General features: G+C 40.1%; 1 protein-coding gene across 1 annotated transcript; it reads left to right on the forward strand.

The window, feature by feature from the left end:
* Window positions 1–5,842: 5,842 nt before the first annotated feature.
* LOC147529398 (endogenous retroviral envelope protein HEMO-like) lies at window positions 5,843–6,676 on the forward strand. The gene is given in 3 exon segments (XM_086615557.1): window positions 5,843–6,006; window positions 6,008–6,195; window positions 6,198–6,676. Coding segments are annotated over 3 exon segments (831 nt in total).
* The last annotated feature ends 17,943 nt before the right edge of the window (window positions 6,677–24,619 follow it).

Here is a 24,619-nt window from a genome sequence, read left to right on the forward strand (position 1 = left end):
TTCAGAGAACAGATTGAAACTAGAGGAGTTCTTGGCCTGGCTGCAGCTCAGGTCTTTACCTGCTTTGGAGCCTATAACAAACTACCGCTAGTTTGTTTAAGGGGTTGAGTGCATCCATCACAAAAGCACATGCACAGATGTAGCTATTGTTTACATTTTAACATATATTTCTATGACATATATTGTTTACAACAGTACTTGTTCATATAAAACTGCATTTTGTTAACACAAACATAGTACTGTAAGGAAACTACAAAAAAGAAGAAAATATTTCATGACAATTTAGCAGTAGCACAATATAGATAGAGCACCTGTAGGTAAAGTTTGAGTGTACGGACTCCAGGAAAATGTGATTATAAGACTGAGCAATATATTGTTCCAATAACTAATCAAAGCACATATTCCTCTCTGTGGCTGGCATAAATCAAACATAATTATTCTCACCAAGACTTTTTTGGTTGTTGTTGCACGAATTCCCTATACCATAACATTGTGTTGCCTGACGAACAGCTAGTGTGGGAATTCCAGCCTGCTGTGTTCTTCGTCTTTGTTTTTGTCTTTGCTTATTTTTTCTTACACATCGAGTGGAAGAATGCAGACTCACAGGAACTAATGAGGTGATTTGTAAACCTGTCAGCAAAAGACATCAAAATTAATCTAGTGGTGGTCTGGTGAAAGGGGATATGAGGATTACAGAGGCCTCATTTTACCACTGCAGCAAAATCCTGATTTCTACATCAAGCCAGGCTTTTACTTGCATAGGCAAATCTCAGAGCTTGACATTCCTGGTCTGCAAGAATACATGATAGTCAGCCAACATGCATCCACAGGAGGCCTGAAGTAACACCTGAATTTCCTCTTCCTCTAAATCCCACATGAAATTCCCACATTTGCACTGCATATTTTCCTCTGTGCTTCCTTGCCAGTAGTGCTGTACAGGGTACAAACTCTGCAACAGATGTGATATTCCATCTCCAGCACTCCTATTCTTTGCATGAATGTCTGCTTGGGGCCCCCCTGAAGGAGACTTCTCAAGGATGAAATTGTGCCAAAACCCATAAGGGTTGTTTATTGCCATATTACTTTTATTCTATACGATTCTGAACAACAATAGCATGTTTTTGAGAATGTATTAAGCGACAAAGCAGGACTTTATTACTAATGTTTTGTGTATTTTATTTTCTTAAGAGGAACCAAGGAAAGCAGTTCATCATGCAACTTCGTGTTTGTTGGTTTTATTCTGCAGGGAAGTGAGAGGGATCTTCTACATCTGTTGTTATTCTTTGTTTTTCATGAGGGAGCAAGAAGTCTTGCTGGCTTTATTGTTGCTTTATTTTTCCTACTCACATTCTCAGGAGAGACATCTGAAGAGAAGGCTATGAAAATGCGCGGAAGCAGAAAGCCTATGAAAGGCAAGGGAGATGGTTTTATAATAACCCTTGAGGACAGCTTCTCAATGGGAAAATAATCTTTGGAGGGGAAACTACTGTACGAAACTTAAATGATCAGGATGCTTGGATAACGCTTATCTTACTTGTATTACAAGTTTCCAGGTAATTCATGAGCTATTGTGAATAAGGCCAATCTGCTGCTTTGTTCTATTACTAGCCATTTTTATCATTATCTGGTTACATGGTTCCACACTGTTGCTGATCCTCATTGTCTATCTGATGATTCATCAATGTCGTGCTGAGCAAAGGGCCATTGGGACACCAGTAACTTTTTGCTTTGCAGTGCCTAGCCAGAAGCGGGTTCTGTTTGACCTTTGCTTGACACAGATGCTCAGATCCTTTGCATCTCATGGTACAACCACTATCTCTTCTAAGACAAGCTCACCAGAGACAGACGAGACTTCACGAGTTCTTACAGGTTTGAAAGACACACATACTCTATACTTGAGTTGACTGGTTCATTGACAGCTCTCAGAAGAATGTTTAAACCCCTCATCTCATGCCATATTCTCATTTTCTCAGTTCCTTGAAGACCATAATAATAAGGATGAAAAAAAATATTAATTATTATGATTTAATGAGAATATTCACTTCTGGTTTCTACCTTAGAGAGGAGAAAGCTGAGAAGTTGATCTCTTGCCCTGTAAAGAACAAGTACATGGGTTCTGGCTGATGCAATGAGTTTGTCAAGGATAAGTCTTGTCAGGCAAATTAAATGTGCTTTTGCAGAACAAGATATTCAAGGGTAAAAAAGGAAGCAGTGGTTATTGTATAAATTAACTTTAGCAAGATTTTAAGCACAGAATTCAGAGGAAAGCAGCAAAAGCCTTCAGAAGTCTAGAAAATAGTACCTTCAAGGAAGAACTGGGCAGACTCAGGTTTCTTGGCACTAGGAAGAGAATGTTGAAAAGGTGTATGAAATAAGTATAAAAGTATATGAAAAGCTGATGCAAAGAAGAAAGAAACAAACTGCTTCCCAAATACACGGTCAGTAAGATAAGACACAGGTTAAACTGATGCATAGAAGAGTCCGGGCAGACAGGAGGAAAAAGGAGAAAAGCAAGGCTAATTAAACACTGGGATGTACTATCGGATGGATAAATAGCATCTCCATCATCAGAGAGTTTCAAGAACAAGTTAGACAAACAGTGGTCAAGAATGATACATCTTGATCCTGTCTTCCAAGGGGCTGACAGAGTAGATGATATCTCAATACATCTCCTGACCTTTCAGTTGTACAATATATGTCTTTGGCTTTAAGTATGGAAAATAGCTGAACTTTTTTTAGTAGAATACACTTTTCTTAAACAGTTCTGAGCTGATGAAAAATATCGTAAGATGTCTTTACCACCAGATAAGTTATTTAATTAATGCTGCATTCTTGCATAGTGTTATTTTGCTTTTGTTTAACCATCTCATTGTTTTTCAAGGGTCAGGTGGCTTTTAACTAAGGATTCATTTTCCAGTCACTAGTAAAGCTTTCAGAAAACATTTTGCATAAAATTCTAACAGTAAAATCAGCAGCTTCATGTAGGAATTACAGGAACGTCCCTGAAGCTTTTGTATCTGTAATTTCACTTATAAGAAAGTTTCAGAGACCTTAGGAGTTCTATTTTTCACTCTGAAGAAGTCATGCAAGGGCAGTGGGAATAAAAGTTACCATCATAGCACCCTGTTAATTAGCTGCCGTCTTGTTTTAAAGACAAGATGTAGTTCAGCTACTTTACCTATCCTGTTCATTATCTCTCTCCTGAGCTTGCAAAGCAGTAGGATAATGATTTCATTTGTATGATGGTGATAACTGTCCAGCAGGACCAAGTCTGAGACCATCAATTAATTTCCCAAAAGCCATCCGTTACTTAATCGTAATGACTTAAACACTGAGATTCATCTGAGTTAGATACAATGTTCATATTGCCCTGTGCTGTCTGGAGTCTTTATTAGGCAATGTTTGCAGTATTTGTACATAAAATTCTGTGTATCATGTATCATGCTTCTTCAAACACTTTAAACATGGGCAAATATTGCAGAATATCTGTAAATGTTTATTCAATAAATTGTTCACCTTTTTTTACATGTTTTTAAAGTGTATTGCATGGCAGATGATAGATTGTGAGTAAAAATTTTTGAAGACACTACTACTTACATTCTTTGGACATGAATTTGCAAACAGAAGTTTACACAAATACATAGGCACACTGGAAACATACATATCCATCCTGAAAGCCCTTTGTGGATTTAATGAGCCTTTGAAACAAGGAGAAGATATAACACACATGATTTTGATTATCAGTGACACAGTACACATTAGGGATAAGGCTAAGAATCATAGCAATTAATTCAAAGGCAACTCAGAGCTTGAGCAAGCACTGTGGCAAAGCTCACTTTCAGATGATTCTTAAATAGAAGAGCACGAACAGATCACAATCATTGTCCTGCGAAAAAAGTTTGCCAAAATCTCTTACTGCAGCTCTTCTTACCAGCTTCCTTCATTCCCATGTATTTCTGTTCCCTTAGCCATGGCAAGGCTCCCTATTATCTCCAGTGCATGGACCTGAACAGAGATACTGGTGGCTATAGCTTAAATGGAGCTCGACCATCTTATGTGAGAAAGGATAAAGCTGGGAAGAAGCTTAAAGTTTATGGTTATATTACCTGATTATGCAAACAGAATTTGGATGAAGGTCAGCGACATCTACAAAAGAAAAAGATAAAACCAAGAAGAAAAATACACTGGATTTGAAAAAACAAGCAGTAATACAAAGTGATCAAAAGGAATGAGAATTTACTGATTTGAGGAAATTGCGCATGAGAGATATTTGCGACTCATTACAATATAGTCAATAAAATGAATTGCAATAAAAGCATTCTCATCAGTTTGAATCAAATGCAGAAATTAACAATGATACAGTGAGAGAGACAAAAAAATTATCTAAAACATTATCAATGTAAAGCGGTATTTATAAAACCTAACTAGAAAGAAGTAACAATAAGGAACATCACAGTAAAAAACACTTTATCTTGTAAAACAAGACAACAATAGTCACACTAAAACCTTATAAGAAAACAAACAAACAAAAAAACTCCACATTGCATAGGACCTGATGTATTCATGTGAGCAATCCCGTTTTCATGCATGGGAATACTTACGTGAGTAAAATCCCTTATATCAGCCTCAAAATTAGCAGTATTTTTGGAATTATTTACGCTGGGTTCTCTAAACCCTTATATTTCAAGTTGTTTCATCTGCTCATTTAGTATTAGCAGCAGTAGGAATATCAGTTGATGTGCTGTAATATCACTTGCCCACACTTTTTGTGTTCTTCTATGGCAAGCAGCGGAGCTGCTGAGCTGAGGTGGTCCCATGGTAGATGCCCAGAACCACTACAAAGGGTTTCCCCGGGGTGCAGTTGTTACTACGTGCCTGCCAGCATCTTGAGGACTGCCTCTGATATCCTCATGTATATCAGGCTGTTCTCAGACTTCGGTCTGGGAGACAGGTACCCCAGCATCTACACATAGAGTTTGCTGAAGACATTTGCCTCTGATTTGGGTGTGGAAGATGCCCAAGGAACTTCTGTCTCTGCTCTTGATACCATCTGCCAGTGCTTGGGAGGTGTCATTCTGTCTGCATCACACTCACCCAACTTCTGGCAGGGTGTGCAGGCTTGAGCCCTTTCTCTAGCACAAGTGCAGAGATCTTATCTGACGTCTTCATGTTGCCAGCATGGATTTTTTGCCGTTGCATACCCAGCTTGGCACCATTTTCCCACCTGCTCAAGGTCTCCCTTGTGACGAAAGGTGTGAAAATGGGGCAAGATGACCTCCCTTCTCACAGGAGATTCTATGTTTGCATACCTTGGGCTTTTGCTGCCTGATTGTCTGAGATGGATATTAAGGGATATACATGATCTCTGAAGCAGTGCACCCTGACAGTACCATATTTACAGAAAGAATGAATAACGTGTTATGGGAGCAGAAATAGTTTGTACGCTTAACCACTAATATTTCTCGAGCTATCTACTTCTCAGATTGTTGGATATGTACAGCTCTTCCCAAAAGTAATATGGGATTCCCATTTTTTGGAGTTCCAGTGAAGTATCGAAACCGGAGTTGGAATGAGCCGGCAAACAGATGGAAAATGTCTTTCAGATAACCAGCAGAGTAAGCTTAACTCTTTGTTGGAAATCAGAAGAAGGGTCCCCGCACCCACACCTACCTAAAACTAATACAGATATGAAGATGCAGTTTGATCTACAGGGGATAGATTACGGGGGAATAGCAATAGCAGCGCAGAACAGGTAGGACACCTTAGTGAAACCAAAATTAAAGAACTAAATGTCACTGTATGCACACTAAGTGAGACTAGGGAGTGCCCAGGTCCAATCATTATGGGATTAAATCATAGCCTTCTGTATGAATACATACCGGTTGGACTCTGGTGGCTATGTGGAGATGGATGGGCCAGGAAATCCTTGCCCCAGTATTGGGAAGGAGCCTGTACGATGGGTTATCTCATACCTCAAGATGAAAATATAACCAGACTGATTCACCGGTATACAGACCGGTATATGGAGGACACCCCGTTGGAGACATATACGGGAAGTGTCAGATCCTCTGGCAGAACGAGATCCTGGTTTTCATAGTTTTGTGAGATGGTTAATTCCTTCATTAGGGGTAAATGAACTGGAAAAAGCAATTGTTACATTAGAACAAATGGAAAGTCTCGCCCTTGATGCACTACAGGGGAGGAAGTGAGCTCTTTAAGTAAAGAGGCTTTGCAAAACCAATTAAGGTTAGACCTTTTATTAGCTAAAGAAGGGAGATTGTGTGCAGTTATTAATCTAAGTTGTTGCACTTACATTAATCAAGAAAAACGGGTAGAAACAGATTTGCAGAAAATATGGGAGAAGAATCAAATTTTACACCGAATATCTCAAGATAATACTTCATTTGGTTTATCTGAACTTTGGAAAAAGCTCACCTCTTGGTTACCTATTTTCACATGGCTAAAGCAACTTTTTATTGCATTTATTATGATAATTGTGTTAGGATTGCTAGTTTGCTGTATGTTGCAATGCTTCATGTGGATGTGTACACAGACCGGTAGAAGGCAAAACATTGAAAGTGGCAAGTATTTGCCAAAACCCTTAAAGGGAATGGCATCATATAGCAAAAGAATGTGCAAAGGAGAAGAGAAAAGGAGGGACTTGATATGGAAATAACACTCAGTCAGGCATTGCAACACAGCAAATAGTTTAGTAAAATACCGATATAGATAAGAGGCTCCTGAATGATGACATTAGGGCGGCTTGACCTGAGAAGGAGCAGATAAGTAGCCATCTAGAGCCATAAAGATAACGAGAACTGTTAACCGGAACCCTATTGTCCATGAGGAACGACCTGAGAAGGAGCAAATAAGATAATGGGAACTGTTAACGACCATCTGGTCATCATAAATAGGCGGTTGTTTTGCCATACGGTGTGCAAGTTTGTGGAGGAAAGATTCCCCTTGCACCCAGCGCTGCAATAAACATACCTGCTTTATAACTCTCCCGGAGTTATGGAGTTTGTTTCCGCTCATCAAAGGGACCCGGACAGACTGGAGAGTTGGACTAAGAGGAATGTCATGAAACTGAACAAAGGGAAATGCAAATTCCTGCATCTAGTGAGGAATAATAACAGGCATCTGTACAGGCTGAGGACAACAGGGTAGGAAGCAGCACTGCAAAGAAGGACCTGGGTGCCAATAAGCTGGTGATCCAGAAATGTGCCTCCACAGCAAAGAATGTCCACAGTCTTCCAGGCTGCATTAGGCAGAGCACAGTCAGCAGGTCAAGGGAGGGGATCCTTCTGCTTTACACAGCACTGGTGAGGCACATCTGGAATGCTGAGTCCAGCTCTGGGCTCCCCAGTATGAGACATGGAGCTACTGGAGTGAGTCCAGCAAAGGGCCATGAAAATGATGAAGGGACTGGAGTATCTGACGTATGAGAAGAGACTGAGAGAGCTGGGACGTCTCAGCCTGGAGAAGAAAAGTTTTAGGGGGATCTTAGCAATATGCATAACTACCTGGTAGGAGAGAACAAAGAAGAGAAAGCCAGATTCTGCTCAGTGGTGTCCAGGGACAGGACAAGAGGTGATGGACATGAACTGAACACACATGAAATTGCATCTGAACACAAGAAAACACCTTTTTACGTTGAAGGTGGTCAAACACTGGAATAGGTTGGCCAGAGAGGTGATGGAGTTTCTGTCTTCGGAGATATTCAAAATGCAACTGGATGCAGTCCTGAGCAATTTGCCATATCTGACCCTGCTTGAGCAAAGGGTTGGACAAGACAATCTCCAGAGGTGCCCTTCCAGCCTCAAAGATTCTGTGATTCTATGATTCTTCATCTGAAAATGTCTGAAATTCCTCTTTTTGGTACCTTGTCAAGAAAAAATAATGGATGTTGCCATATCACATCATTACTAATGACAGAATTTCTCCCCTTAATAGGATATAAGGATCTAACATCAAGAGTTTTATTTTTCAAGACTTCCATCTTGTAAGCAATTAAGCATCTTTGTTTATATGAAAGTCTAACTTAATTCAGTTTGGAGTTTACTGTAAGAAGTTTACTCCATCCTTCAGAACTGAATCACTACATTTGTGATTCCAGCCTCAGTCTAGAGGTAATGCTACTTTTCTTGAATGCTGTGAGATCTGACTCTGGGAGTTTGCAAACCACATCTGCACACCAACTGAAATTATAGAAGGCAAAAATTACTTACTAATTTGTTCACTTGCATGACACTCTCAGATCAAACCCTCCAAGTGGACAGAGAGGATATGATCCATCCCCTCCAGTCAGTGGCTGCTGCATTCCACCATCAGACAGTATGTCAGAAAATCCATGCAATGCTCAAAAGAGAGATGTGGTTGTCACGTTTTGAGGTCAAAACGACCAGTCTATCAGCTCCCAAGTCAGGCGAGACCCTTGGGTCCGACTCCCCCTGCCCTCTCTTGGCAGCTCAGCAGGTCAGAGGGTGATTCGTCTGACTTATTGTGGGATCCGTCACTAATAGACAAACAGGAGGTAATTTGGCCAGTATACCAGCTCCCAAGTTAGACGAGACCCTTGGGCCCAACTCCCCCTGCCCTTTCTTGGCAGCTCAGTAGGTCGGAGGGTGATTCGCCCACTTATTAAGGGATCGTCACTAGTAGTACTATGGGCCAGCTCCTTATAATAATTCAAAAGTTTCCGGAAACATGCATGTATATTTTATTCGTGACAGAATACAGGTTCGAGGATAGCCGGTGATAGTGACTGACTACAAAAACAACTTTAATTGAAATACTGCAGTGATAATATAAAACGATTACTGATCAGTGATAATACTAAATAGCTAGCAAGACGTTAGTAAGTAATTAAGTAAGTGCACATAACACAGAGTTCTTACCCAATAGGCGTCCCTATGGGGGGGAGAAGAGAGGTTCAGCCCGTCGACTGATCCCAGGCGTTCCGATGGGGGGGGCTTCTCCCTAACATCCCCTTTGTTTGCTGCTATTTTATACTTTTTTCATATCTTTTAGGTGGAGCTTGAGTGACTCTAGTCATACATAACTTTTATTAGGATTGGTGTAAATTGCTCGTTTGAGGGGTGGTCGCAGCTCGGAGGCGGGTGGAGGTGTGACTTAGTAGCTGAAGGACACAATTTCGCCATCACTGCTGAGACAGCGGTTGTGATTCACTTTCCTTGATGGCATTTTTATGGTTATCTTTACCAGGCGCCTCTCATCCCTGATAACAGGGATGAGCCGTGATACCTCCGTACCACTCTACTCCCCATTTCAAGGGTATTGCGTGGGCCTTGTCCGTTGTTTCTTGTCCCTGATAACAGGGCTGAGCCATGATACCTTCGTATCACTCTCCTCCCCATCTCAAGGATATTGAGGCCTTGTTCATTCCTGGAAGCAGCAGCTGTGTTTCATGTCAGAGCTGCTCTAATATTAGCTGAATTCTAGGGAACAATGTTCTCCCATTCCCCATCGATTTTAGTCGTTTTCCCACAGTGGTGAAGCTAGGTTCCCATGATGGAGTAGTCTACATAGTTCTTACTGGGCTCTGTAGTTTTGACTTCTTAATCTATTCACTCCAGTCTTAGGACACCTCATGTTCCCAGTAACAGCCCTGCAGCAGGACCATGTTTCTACTATGCCCTATCCTCCATTCTGCAGGAGATGTCCTTCATAGTCTGTCTGAAGTCACCTTGGGCTCTGCTGGTGGCAGTAGGTCCTACCTGTTGTTAAATCCACGTGTTCTCCCTTCACTACCATGACATTGGTCCCTGAAGCTTGCATGATCATGCTTAACAGAAAAGGGAAGGTGAGGAGAGGCAGTGATTACTCTGCAGAATTTGAGTACAGAAATGTTCTGCAGAAAATTAGGTCATTTCTGTTACCCTGAGTAAACATAAAACCGTAAACAAACACAGAAGAAGGCGTGTGTTATCTGCATTCTACCTAACATGTGCTAAGTGTAAGCAGGCGTGTGCTTTTTAACTATTTCACATTTTTATGTAGGCTAAATGGCCTCCAGATTAATTAGGTGTGGGATTTTTAGGTCTGGCATCTGAAACCCTTGTTGCTATCAGCACTTGAGGAAAAATACAAAGCAGTCTGATCTGCAGTGCTTTTAAATCTGTCTACCAGAGAGTAAAGGGAATGAGAAAAACATCAAGAAGACTCAATTTTGAAAAACATTTTTGTAATATCATAGAAATATCATAATATTGCTTGCTATTAAGTATTATGCAAAACAATCTCATTTGCATTACCTACTCTGATTTCATGTTGTTTGTTCAAACTTGACCTGCAATGCTGCTCTACAGCCGTCCACAAAGTCTGCTGAAATCATTAGGGATAGATTTCATACTAAGATATTTGAAGGTACTTCTCATTCAGAAGGTCTAACGGTACAAAATACTGTTCACCTTGCTTGGATTCCCTGGTAGAAAAGCGAAGTGTAGAGGATGGAAGGGAGCAGCAGAGCACCCTAGCAGTCTACCAGCACGGCTGTCTGAGGGACCACAGTTGTGCTAGCTCATAAAGCCATATGCACTCTGGAAATAATCTGTGAATCTTTCCTTGGCTTCCGTGACTTTGGATAGGGCACTTAACTCTTTCAACTACTGTTACACTTAAAAACACTTTAGGTAGCTACAGTCAGTACAGTTGGGGAAAAAGGTTTAACTTGGCTTGAACTCATGGAAAACAGGATTAGTTCATAAGTCCTCCTTAGCAAGACACAGTCACTATAACACCAGCTCTCATCTGGGCCATCAAATGAAAAATCAGTGATCTATATTTGCTGCCATTTTCCAGCCTGAAAAGTTCACTGTGACAGAACAACCAGCTAAGACTGTAGATAAGCATTTAAAAATCCGTATAGGAATTGCTGCTATATGAGAAAGTTATAAAGCAGCCAGAGGCACTGGCATTTGGATTCAAAATGCAAGAAACCACTTGTTTTGCTGTTGATGTGAAGAAAAATCACTTAATATACCAACCTACTCACTTTTCGTCTGTCTTTCCTGCCTTCACCACAGAGCTTACAAAAAAGTCGTCAGAGATTGGCAGATCTTTCCATTCTTACGTGACCACCTCCTCCATGAAATCAAGTACTTAACTGCCCCGTCTAGTGTAAAATATATTGGAGCAGAGAGGAAAATATTTGGGTACTTTTTTTTAGTAGAATCTTAAAAATATAGAGTTTAATTCACCTTTATAATTTGATAACTTTCAGCGCAGACATAATTTATAACTCCTTCATGCAATTTTCCTAAATATACCCACTGTCTCAACTAGTCTTTTATTGCTATTCTTTTTTTGAAACCCAGATTTAAATTAAATGGCTGCAAATTCATGTGTTCATAGCTGAAGAAAATGCACAGAGAAAACTTCTGAATTTGCCATTGAGTCACATGAAATGGAGCCTGCTGCCAGGGCAGTGGAAATGCACAGCCTCTCTATGAGAAGAATATTGGCAGGAGGACTATACCTCTCAGACAAAGCTATTACATTGAATCTCAATATCTTCATTTTTCAAGGTAAGGGAGATTAAGAGCTGACATTTCAAGACCAAGTCAGAGAACTTACTGATTACACACTAATCCAAACTGTCCCTTCTCTGCTATCGTCAAGGAGGAGAGAGAGCTATATTAAAAGGAGAGTATAATTCTGTTGATTGATTTGCTGAGTCCTTGCATATTTCTCAAGGTTATGACACTAGAGTTTGCAGTGAAACATGGAAATCTAGTTTTGGCTTGTTCCAACATGAGAACAGCAGAAAATACTACATACTCTGTTCTAGTGATAGCTAGTTAGCTTTGCACATCTAGATCACTTATGTTCTTACAAATTTTAGTCTTCAAATATATCATCCCATTCACAGATCTCTTCAAGGAAACTTTGAAAAGAGATTTTTAACCACTATTAGGTTGGTTAAACTAATAATATTAATATCTCTTCTTTTCTTGAAAGTAGAATGCAGCCTTCCTCTGATGTAAGAGTACCTTCTGGTAGATGAATTTCTACATCTAGTTGATTCACCTGTTGTACAGCTCTGTAATTATTATGGCCAGCATTCTAGTAATATTAGCTTAGGGATTAATTGTGGAAATAGAATAATTTGGAAAATTGGATGCTGAAAGGACTCTTTGGCTTCACATTCATGATACATAAAGTTTAGAAGTTTCTCAGTTGTTTTCTGTTCAATGCATTCGTCTGTTCTGCAGTTTTAAGAAAGAAATCTAGATTTGCTGCAAAATAGGTGCTACTTCAGTGCAGAGCTGTTCCCTGGACTGTGTTCTAATAAAATCCTTAGCCAGAATCTTACACTGTTTGGAGACTTAGAACAGATTAATTACTATAAAACTAAGCAGACATGAGAAAATGCCAGCTCAAGATATTTGAAAGAGTCTTTTGCAGAAAATCTTGTAGAGTATAATTTCCTCATAGAAAACTCTTCCATGTGATTTCATTCAACTCATTGCACTCATGTTCTACCAAGAAAAGATGTTCTTTTCTGGTCTCTGCTAAAACCAGAAACTGTAGCAATATTAAGATGTTTGGAACACTATCCCTGAAGGCAATGTTCATGATTTCTTATTCTAATTGCAGCTCTACTGATGGAGCAATTGTGCAGAGTGAAGACTTAGCTGAGCTTCCTCCTTGAGCTTCCTCCTTAGCCTTAGAGTGTTTACATCCAAATCACCTACCTTTCTGTTGAGTATCCTAAGCACAGGGCTTAGGAAAGGGATGTAAAAGTACATACACATACCCCACTCACCCTCTCTTGCTCCTGTTTGTTTTTTTTTTTTTTCACTTTACGTGAGCAGATCAGGAATTCATCAGTCCAGAGAGTAAGAAAAATAACACGTGGACATAAATAACACACACTACTTTTTAGAGCGCATCAGTGGTGTGCCTGTGTGTTTATTTTTACTATGAACAATTAACAAATAAGTTGCTGAAAGAATTTTCAGACTAGGAATTGGGGTCACATTTAAATCCCTCCCAGGCAAAGTCCTGAATCACAAAGCTTCACAGCTTTGCTCTTCTTGACATTTTCTCACTGGTGAGAGTGAAGTGGCTTTGTGCTGAGTGGCTTATCAGCAGGATCTATATGGGGTAATGAAGCAAGGAGATGGCTCTTCCTCAATTCCTGGACTATTTGGGGCTGAATTTTATTTCCCCTCTCCAAAGACTCAAGACCATGTTGAACCCAGCATTCCTGTATACTGGACAAGTGCTTTGATTACCTTATCCAACAGCTTTGCTTTAAAAGTGTGTAAAAGTGTGCTGCAATCTGTCAAAGATGTATGTACAGGGCTGCTGGACATGACAGAAGGACCCCCAGACCCACTTGGACCAGCAGCAGGAAGCAAGGCATGATAACCTAGAGCACCTCAACTGGCACCAGGTCCCTTTGTGTAAAGAAGTGAGTCAAGGCTCTAGCTCCAATATGGACATCTACAAAGAGACATCTAAATTCAGGAAATTAATTAAATATTTGGAAATGGAATCTCACCCTTCCTGTACAATGTTCTAGTCTTCAGTGCAACTTTTTTAGATGCTTTCATAAGAGTAGGAAATAAATTCTCTAAAGATATGATTTTCATTAAAATTTGCCACCTCCCCATGATACTACAGAGCCCCTTCTCTGTTACCAAACTCTTATTCCCTTCTCTGTGGAGAAGGGAAGAAGCTACACTGCAACCAATATTATCCCTGTTAGATCTTGCTACTTGCAAAATGTGACAAAGACTATACCCACAAGTGTCAAGTCCCTGAGGGGGAAATAGCTCTGTTTGCAAAATCTCTTTAAGCTGTTCCTGCCTTGCCCTGTCATTCCCACCTGTGCACCACTGCTTGATGTAACTTATACAAGCCCCATTAGTGATTGCTCTGACACAAGTGATGGAGTTACAAACTGCTGCAGAAATCAGAAACTGAAAGGATCACCTCTTAGGCAGGTTTTAGTAAAGACTATGTTTTAATGCAGACCTCTGCCCTGAGAGCTCAGGTTTCTCACTAGGCTGCAAATGAAATTTCCTCTGTGGCACATCTGTTCCCTTGAACTCTTCCCAGATCACAGCTGATTTGGGAAGAATAGTGGCACTGGGTGACTCCACTTCTACATCAGTGTGGGGTTTTACCCGTGAGGTCTCCCATTTGAGCTGTAACCAAATGCAATCTTTACTTCAGTTATGTGATACTATGAGATCCGTGTCTGAAGCAGCGTATCTGACAGGGAATCTCTGGCTTGAGGGAAAAGGCTAGAGGTGATGTGGAGTTTTATATTATTCACATCTGTCACTTTTATCTCAATCTGTGAGCGATTCTCTTGTTTTCTCCGACTGCAAAATTCAAGATTTCTGCTTTTGCCTTGCAACACATTCCACTTGAGCCACAGATAAGATGCAAGGTAGGCATGCTGATCATCCTAGACAACAGAGGAGATGCCAGCAGCACAGAAAATGTAACATTGTTTAGCCCTCTTACATTTCAAAAAATAGGAACAACTTTTCCTATCAATGAAGTTCTTTCTGAAAGGGCATTCTGTTTTTGAAGAAAACAAAGCCATACCCCAGTGTTATCCAGTGTATGAGATGAACCAAAAATACATACATATCCTGCAATTCACAGTGAGATGTTAGTTCATACTATATAGAAGGTTTTTTAGATTTTTTCTTAAAGAGCCTTCCAGCATGAGGCAAGACAAAGATAAGAGATACATAAATGAATACATAATATGCACTTCAGTAGAAAAGCAAAACAACAAAAAAAAAACAGCCAGACATATGCTCTGCCTGCAGAGAACATCTCTGAAAGAGCTGCTTGTTTAGGGCTCGGCTAATGCCGCTTTACAATAGCTATAGTATTCCTGGCTGGTGATTGAAGAGAGCTGGAATTTATAACTATGATAAGTCTTTAATATTTAGAGGTTAGCAGACAGTATATGAAAGAACTTTAGAAATAGGAAGACTTGTTTCTGTCTCCTTCAGTCTGTTAACTTTGTCAGTTCCCCATCTCTTAACTGTATATAGGTGGTCTTAAAGATAATTATGGTTTAATTAAGGCAATGAGTATGAATGAATATATGGAGAATATTCAGATAGGCAATGGTGTCTGTCAAGAAGGGCCATGGCTAAACAGTATCTTTAGAGGGACTTGCACTTCCCAGGTGAGCCCTAACAGGAACCACTTCTGTCTTCTCCCTTTCCATACATGTAAAGCCTCTTCTTAATCCATTTATTTGATTAAACAGAAACGGAATGCAAGCTCATCAAATATACCTGTAATGTATGAGAGTGCATCTCTCCTGACTTCTGAGAAATTGCATCTCTTTCCACTAAAGGTGAATTTGGCATGTAGGTTTGCCCAGAGTATGTTTTCCTTCATAATTTTATTCCATTTAATCAGAGCTGTAGGTTGAGTGGTATAGGAGAAACATCAAGCAATTCTTAAAGGTGTAGCAAAGAAGTTAGCAAGTGTGCCAAAACTGTTTCATTTTCCTTTGTCCTCCAAATTGCCATCCACCCTCCCAGACTGAGTGTGCAGTGACCATGGCTACAAACAGCTCGAGCAAATTATAAAGGACATCTGAACATTAAGACTGATCATGACATCTCTAGCAGTACTGCTTGAGTTTGTAACTTTCAACCCATTTCTCTGAAAGATGTCTATGAAGGGAGAGCCACCCATCTCCAGGAGTTACATTTCCTGCAGCAGGAATTGCCCACTTTGGGTGGTCATTGTTTTTTTTTCTAAAACATCACTTTCCCTCCTCCTACAAAATGGCATCTTTCAACCCAACAGTAATCTGTATTGTTTCCTTTATTTTTTGAAAGCTACATTTTTCAGCAAATGAGTAAAGGGCAAGAGGAGAAATAGGACATACTGCCAATTTTCTGCTGAGCCATACCTGTAATGTGCTCCGTGGGATCCTGTTACTCTAGGCAGCCACTCAGGATTAAAGAGTTGCAGCATGTCATCTTTAATTGCCATATCATAAAATAGTTTTTAAAGCATTGCACATTAAGGGATTTAAATCTCTTTAATGCTCCTGGATGGCAGTCTCTCAAGGTTCATACTGAGGCCATTCCCTTATAATAAATAGAATGTGGGCAAAAAAGCAATAACGTAAATTAATGACATGTATAGTATAAAAGGTTTGAAACAGTTGAAATAAGATCTCTGTAAGTTTTGAGTTTCCAAAAAAGCCACAGCAGTAAGTGGGAGGAAGGAGGGAAAATTTCTGTTCCTTCACCACGCTGAGATAATGTCATGGATTACTCTCCAATGAAAAGCTTTTATATAATTCAGTACAGGTAGATCCAGATGTGTGAAATCAAACCTACACAATGAAGGACTCAATTCAGCAATCAGATTTGCATCAGCTGAGGTAGAGTGATACGAAAACAATGGTATTGCTATACCCAATAGAAAGTTACTCCTGAGGATATCAAAGTATTATCAACAGAGGCATAGGCAATGTTTTAAAGGCCCTCAGGTCCACAATGCAATGTGAGCTAGCTGGGGAAGCGTGGTAGCTGTCTTTTCCCAAATATCCTTAATAATAATGTAATTTCCAGATGTTCATGAATATCTAAGAAATGTGTACAAAGTTAAGTATGCTATTGGAAAAAATAGTCATTTTATGTAACTCCAGCATTTTCCTACCAATTCTTTGGAAGGTAGAAAGAAGACCCAAGATGTTCATGTAATTCAGTTTGCTCAATATGCAGGTACTTGAAAGCTATAAAAAGCTGTTATGTAGGCACCGTGTATCATTAATGAATAGTTTCAGCTAATGAAAAACTTTGTCAAAAATAGCCATCCACAAACTTAGCAACACATACACAGCTGAAGAGAGGTGCAACTTGGACTTCAGTGCAGCAGATCTGGCAGAATGAAGCTGTTTTTGATGGTACTTTTTTACTGTTGTCACAGAATCTGTCAAATGGCGTCTTGTCAGAATATTTATTTTAGCATCCAAGATAAGGCCTATTACACAAATCTATGTTTGTTTTATTAAATCCTAACACAGAGGATAATGGTGGTGTTCATTTTTATTAAAGTTTACTTTAACAGCTTTTTGCTGGGTTTTGGTGTCTGTTGTGCCTTGCACCTCAGTGCAGGTATTAGTAAGTACCCTTGTAAATCTGCATGGTATGTAAGTACCAAGAGTTTTCCGTAATAAATGCTAGTATTTGCAGTAGCAAATTCATTCTTCATTATAAAATACATTTTTCCTCATTCCATTTGAATGATTCCAAGGACTTAATAGCCTGTTTCTGCTTATTTTATAAGGCTAAACAAGTATGTCACTTGGAATTACTATAATTTTTCTGTCTAAAATCTCAGTCACAGCTGATCACCTCTTCAAAGTTTTGGAAACTTCAGATTCAAAAAGCAAATTCATCCACTTTCACATTACTTACACATAAACTAAAATTAGTAAGTTGCTCTCAGTATCCTATATCCAAAGAAACCCCCAATTTTTCCTTTTCACAGACCCTTCCTCAATTCTGAAAGGCATTGTCCATAGAATAACAACGACACCTGTATTTAAGGAGTTCCATCTGTTAGGTGTTAAATTAACTAACTGACCCCTTTTCTCAGACTAAGTTTGTATTTAGTAGTTTTCTAGGAGCAGCACCTAGAGTTCATCTAGACTATGTCTATAGCTAGGCATCATAAAGTCGAGGACTGTCTAATGCTGTATAATGACCAGATCAAGGCTGAAACAATACTTTGTACACTGAATCAATATTTTAAAGTTAGACTCAAACTACAGCAAACCCAAACTGTAGACTTCTGCCCTGCCCTTCACAATATCTGAATGAATTATAAGATACATGGGTCAGATATAAGTTCTAAGTACAAAAAAAAAAAAAAAAAAGGAAATTAACAAAAGGGGATGATTTAAAGGCTTTCCCTTCTGGCTATGTATTGTAATATGTTTACTTCAACAATCTGAGCATGTACTCAATTTACAGATGAAACTTATTATTCCTTAATCAGAATTAATAAGTACAAAACTGCAAGACCTTGATCTTGTAAAAGAAAGCTTGAGAGACTGGAAACACTTGAAAATAAGCCTCAGGATTGTTTTGAAACTTCTGTAAACAACAAAGAATTCTTGACTGCCTGACCAGATAGAATCAGTGTGGCAAGAAAGTTTATCAACCCAGTATGAAGAGGAAGTTATATTGTCTGGACACTAAGGCTTCACAAAAGGAGGACTACATAGAAAAGGCTGCAATTTAATGAATGCATAGAGAAAAGGAGAGGGAAATGACCAAGTGCAGGGATAAAGCACAGAAAGGACTGAACATAGCTGAGGTTCTGCCAAGCAATAAAATTAGAAATGAGTAGGTGACTTTGAAGAGATGAGCACTATTAGCCCACTGGACATCAAGATAGGGATGGCTAAAAATAAAGAGAAAATAACCACCTTAACTGAAAATAAAACTTAGAGATCTCTCTAATGTGTTTCTACCTAATCATTGTCAAGCTGTCTCTGAGCAACCTAAAGAGATGTAAGAGATCAAAGTACACATGCTCCAGCATAATGTTTCAAGTCAAAACTGATTACCAGGGTAAAATCAAGGACAGGAAAAAAAACCCTACCAGATGAGAGGCCAGAAACAAGTTATAGGGGCAGGTGATGCCCAGGGCTTTGAGACACAGGCCACAGTCCTCAGCTACAGCCCTGCTAAATAGTAATTACACATGCTACCGCCTTGCCTGAGGTAGCAACTCAGGAGCATGGGCAGGCTATACCTGTGTTCTCCTCAGACTTCTAATTACTAACAAGCCTTGACAGGGGGGATCCTAGGAGAAGAGAAATTAGTCTTAAGCCAAGAATGAAAACCCTTTTGTGCAGATGCATTTTCCATGATGGGTGCTCCAAGATTCTCTTCCAAGTAAATAAATTGTACCATTCAAACCCTAGTCTTCTTTTTCCATTAAAACCATCTTATAGGAGAAGGGAAGCCTGATCTTTCTATTTCCCTTAAACTGACTTGCACAACCCATAACGTGACTTAATTACATATAACAGCATGGGTTCCCGTGACTCTGGCCCTGAACTGTCGGCTTATATAAGGTGTTACAGGCAGGTCGTGTGAGATCAAAAGGCAAGTGCCTTGATCATAAAGACCATGCTGTGAATGGTTTACAGTTCTCTGTACATGCACGCATGGCTGTACTGTACCCTGGACTTTCTGATTTCACAAGATGGCACTGTCCAGGCCTCTCCCAATGCTGCTGAGAACTTTCAGCTCTAATTCAATCTATTTGATCCATGCTGAATCTTCTAAGTTTAGCAATCCGACAAGCCACCAACAAAAAGCTGTGTGGTGTCCTCTCAAGCCTGCTCCCACTGCAAAAGATGCAATGCTAGAACCCCAAGTTCCGAAGGATACACTTACATACAGGTGATTTTTTTCACTTTATTTAAGACCAGCTTGACATCCTTGCTGGTATCCCAGACATCACGCTTTGCTAGGGGATGCCGCATCTTCCGGAAAACATAGGTACAGCACCGTCTTCTCCTTGACAGGAGTCAGTCTATTATAAGGTGAAGGCCTACAGCTGTAGTGTTTCCTGGCCTTGCCCCATCATCAGTCTCACAGAGGCACTGAAGTGGGCTTCTTGTTTGCTCTGTGGTGAGGAGAAGCAGCTCTGTCTACAATTAGATATATCATGAGGCCCTCAGGATGTTTTTCTTCAAGTCACTCTTCAAAAAAAACAATCTTCAGACAATAAGCCTCTGTAAGAGAGGAGGCTTGTCTTTTCAGAAGAACTTCTGTCTCCTAACTAAACACCATAGCAGTACTCTTCGGAGCAGGGAATATCTGTATGTTTGTGCAGCACCTGCCATAATGAATGTCTCCAAGGTACAAATCATGGACAATAATATTATCTGACCTTTCACTAGGAGCAAAACCTTACTCATTGAAGTAGTTAGGTAGGAAAGCAGCATTTCAAAAGTTCCAGAGCCATTCATTCAAAATCTTCAAGGATGAACATCTGTAATTTGGAGTGTGAGACAAAAAAGCATCTTAAATGGAACCTGCCTTCTCGAAAGAGATGTCAGTTTGACTCAAAAAGTCATGCTGAGACCCTCCTGAAAACAGATGTACACAGCTCAGTGCAGAACTCATTTCCTGGCAGTAAGTCTGACATAAAGATTATGTTAGAGCGTACCTTTTCTATGCTGGCTAAAACAACCAGCTGGATCTCTGGTCTGTACATCCGTCCTGGCTGTCAATTTGATATTGCAAGGGTTTAAGCTTCCCTCACAAAAGCACCATGTATGGGGGTTTGCTAATGCTTCAGAAGTTTAGTGTGCATCAGGTTGTTGTAGAAGGGCACCTATTCATTGAAGAGCACAGAGCATACAGTAGAGAACAATAAAATTTAGCAGCAGTGCCCTGAAATAATATATGTGCACAATTAACAAACTTTACACAGCTTCCACAAAAAACAGATGCAGATACTGCTTCCATGAGCTCTGCAGAAGGTGCTCTGAAGATATTATAGTGGTCCTGACTGAAAGATCATTGTACAGCGAGAAGTTAGTGATCTACATAACAGTTAACCTGAGCACATCCAGGCCTGTGCTGTGCTGTGCTATGCTGCACTGTTCTGCAAGTCCAGCCTGGCCTTCAGGCAGTGTTGTGCTGCACAAATCTCTTGGCCTCAGGATAAACTCATTCGGCTTGCTGTAACAGAGGAACCTGCAGGCAGCTTCTACTGGGTACGAGGGATTCTGCCACTAGACTGACCTTGTCTTTATCTAAAGTACAGCAAGAAGTTCCCAAGTTTGACAGTAGAAATGACAAATAGAGTTGTTTTCTTGTAAGAAAATTCTATAATAGCTCAAATGATCAAAATGAGACAACCTCTTCCATGGACAAGGTCTACACCACGTGCTGCCCATAGATCAGAGGCCACTTCAGTGCTACACAAATTGAGGTTCCCAGCATCTAAAAACTTATTTAGTAAGATTATCTATACTATTCTCTCCTTCCAGTGCTAGTGCTAATAAATAGCATTTTAAATGACACCTTATGGAGTCCTAGTGCCTTTCTTTCCAGGATCATAATGGACCAGCACCTTCTGATGCAAAACAGATACACTTAAGATCAGGACAGGGCTCTTAAACGGTTATGATTCCTAAAATAAATAATATATCTAGATCCTTTTTAAAAGATCCAGAACAGTTAAGCTTTTCTTTTGCTAACTGCAAACTGTATCTGAGAACAGTAATGCATGGGTCTTTAAGAGAGGATTCCTATTCTGTATAATCAGTCATATAAAAATAAGTCATATCACCTTAACCCAATGTTTAGATTCCCTATATACTGAGCAAAGAGAAAGCGGTGATTCAGGATGGCAATCCATCTCTTTTTAAGACAGCTATCTGAAAAAGGCAAGATTAGGTTTCCACTGCAGATGCACTTAGAGTCTTCATAGGAACCAAGCCTGATCTTCAGCCAGCTGAAGCTTCATACCTAACTTACATGTTTAATGTCCAGTGAGGTGATTTATACTGCCAGTTGATACTGACAGGGAAGTCAGAACAAGTTGAAAGCAAAGTGTTTCTAATGCACTAAAGATAAGATAACTATAGCTATCTGTTTCGCTATATTAAGAAAAAAAGAAATTCTGAGAATGCATATGTCCTTCTGGCACTGCTGCGTCCATTTGCTTTGCTCCACACAATTTTACAGGAGTTTCTTCAGATTGTAATGAATGATCCATCTGCTGACACCAGACTAGAGAGATGTATTGCTCTGTCAGTGACTGGTACAACCCACCTCTTGTTTATGCCCGCTAGCACTCCCCGAATGCTTGCAGGTGGTTGTTGTGACCTCAAGAACTAATTATGAATAGGTGACAGGCGATTGATCTATCTTCTGAGAACAGCCTTAACTTCCTCGGTACAATCAAGACACCAGGACATTCCATAAGGAGCAGTCTGCATGGGAAAAGCTGCTATAAAGCAATTGCAGACAGAGTTTAAGTTAAAGGAGTAGACACGTGCGAAAGAATTGTGTTGGTGTGAGTGCAACAGGAATGTATTCGCATAGATCGAATTGGCTACTGTGTCATGTGGTTAGCATGGGTCTTGAGTTTATGCTCCAGCTCAAATATTTTTCAGCTGAGCACCGAGTCTAAGAGTACACTCATGTCCCGATATGAAGTGGAGATGCACCCCTGGGGAAGCACAGGCAGTGGGCTACAAGGAAGGAAGGAAGGGTCCTGGCACAGACCTTTGGAGTCTTTATGGACACAGAGTCACTGAACTTGGGGAACTTGACCCCAAACTCTAAAATACCTGCAGCTATATGTGAGTATGTATACATATATACACACACAAATATATGATGGGACTAGACAAGAAAAAAGCAATTTTTTACTATTTCTGTAATATTATAGGTATGTTTTAAGTGCTTTTGTCCTATAGTTTAGCGACTGAGTTACCTACCCACAGCTTTCTACTGTTTAGCCAACTCCAAATATAGAGCTACTCACACACAAAGATAAATATACAGATTATTTCAATCTCCTGTCTAAATAAACTGGTGAATCTAAGAACTCAAGGGGAAATAGTCAGATTAGGAGTCTATATTCATCTAACTTTAAGTACTTACAGATGCCTTCTCTAACTTACCATCTTAGATCATAATTTCTTAGTGATGCTCAAATGATGTTCATCCTTGCTTCTCCTTTTCTCCAGTTCTTCCTTCTCGCTTTTAAGAAAATATATTATAGGAAAGTGATATTAAGTAGTCAATTCTTTGCCTAGACAACTATGTTTCAGTTGTTTCACTGCAGGGCTTATCTTTGTTCCAAAATGCTAGAATTCACTAGGTTTTTGCTTCTTGCCCCAGATACTTCCCACCTATAGGGAACAGCTATTGGAAAACCCTAGATTGATCTGACATGAAACACAAACAGCAGCTTCAGGAATATACGTAAGCACGTCAGTCATGTGGCCTGGACGCTTTCCATCCAGGCTGTTGGGTATTGTCCAACTTGAGCTTGGGTCTACTGCATCCCCAACAGGCTGAAGGAGGGCTGAGCTCAGAATGCCTGCTGGGAACCTAGACTGTCTCATGCTCAACCAGACCAGATCTTGTCTGTTCATTACATGTGAGCAAGAATCTGGTGGGACACTTGGTCTCTTGCCCTCAAGAATGTTTCAGAGTTCAATCTAAACTTGCCTCTCCATGCATGCTTTCAAATAAAAATGTTTACAGGGGAAAAGTCAACTTAAAAAAATCTCAAGAGGATTAATTGATGATGCAGGTATAATATTAATTTCCTTGCACCTCCACCTCCCTTTCATTTTCTGTAGGCTAGAGGTGGTTCTGATCCTTAGCCTGAGAAATAAAATAGAAGAAAGAGAATGAGTTTCCCTATGGGGATGAAAGCAATGGACCCAACAGATTTTTATTAAAGATACTCTGATTGCAACACTACAACTGAGTCACTCTGCAGGAAGACCCGGATAGGCTGGAACAGTGGGCTAACAAGAACTTTATGAAGTTCAACAAGTGTAAGGTCTTGCACCTGGGAAAACATAATGCAGGAGTGCAGCACAGGCTGGGATCTACCCAGCTGGGAAGTAGCTCTGTGGAAAGGGACCTAGAGGTCTTGGTGGACAACAAGGTCAATATGAGTGAACAGCGTGTTGTTGTGGCAAAGAAAGCCAACAGGATGCTGGGTTGCATCAACAAGGACATCACCAGAAGAGGAGATGAAGTCATTATCCCACTCTACTTAGCACTTGTCAGACCACAGCTGGAATACTGTGTTCAGTTTTGGTCTCCGCTATACAAAAAAGATGTGGACAAGCTGGAGAGGGCCCAGAGAAGGGCCACAAAGATGATCAAAGTACTGGCAAGCCTGCCATATGAGCAAAGGCTGAGAGAACGGAGTTTGTTCAGCCTTGAGAAGAGAAGGTTTAGAGGAGATGTTATCACCATGTTCCAGTATTTAAAGAATGGCTACAAAGAAGATGGAGACTCCCTCCTTAGGAGGATTCACACAGAAAAGACAAGGGGTGATTGGTACAAGTTACTCTTGGGGACATTCCAACTGTACACAAGAGGAAAATTTTTTGCGATAAGGGCAATCAGCCATGGGAATAATCTCCCCAGAGAAGCAGTGGATTCACCAGCACTGGACACTTTTAAGATTCAGCTAGACAGAGTGCTAGGCCATCTTGTCTAGATCATGCTTTTGCCAAGAAAGGTGGGACCAGATGATTCTTGAGGTCTTTTTGTGGTACTCTATGATTCTATGACAATTTACCACAGGCTGTTTCTCTGGAAACTAAGTAGTGTCAGCAGTCTAGCACTTAAACCGTCCTCTGTTCTCCCAGCACAGCTTTCGTTGATGAACCAGAATCAGAAAGGAGTTAATCCTCCAGAAAGGAAGAAAGAAATATGATGAAAATACTGGATTTTCATTAGGAGATTAGAAAAAAAGGACAAAGAATTAGAAAAAAGTATAACTAGAATTATGACCTTCCCCGAAATACTGACAGTCAAGTAAAAAAAGCAATCACAGAGATTTGCAGACCAGAAAATCCCAG

The sequence above is a fragment of the Tauraco erythrolophus genome, chromosome 1 (assembly GCF_009769465.1).
Source record: "Tauraco erythrolophus isolate bTauEry1 chromosome 1, bTauEry1.pri, whole genome shotgun sequence".
Classification (NCBI taxonomy): domain Eukaryota; kingdom Metazoa; phylum Chordata; class Aves; order Musophagiformes; family Musophagidae; genus Tauraco; species Tauraco erythrolophus.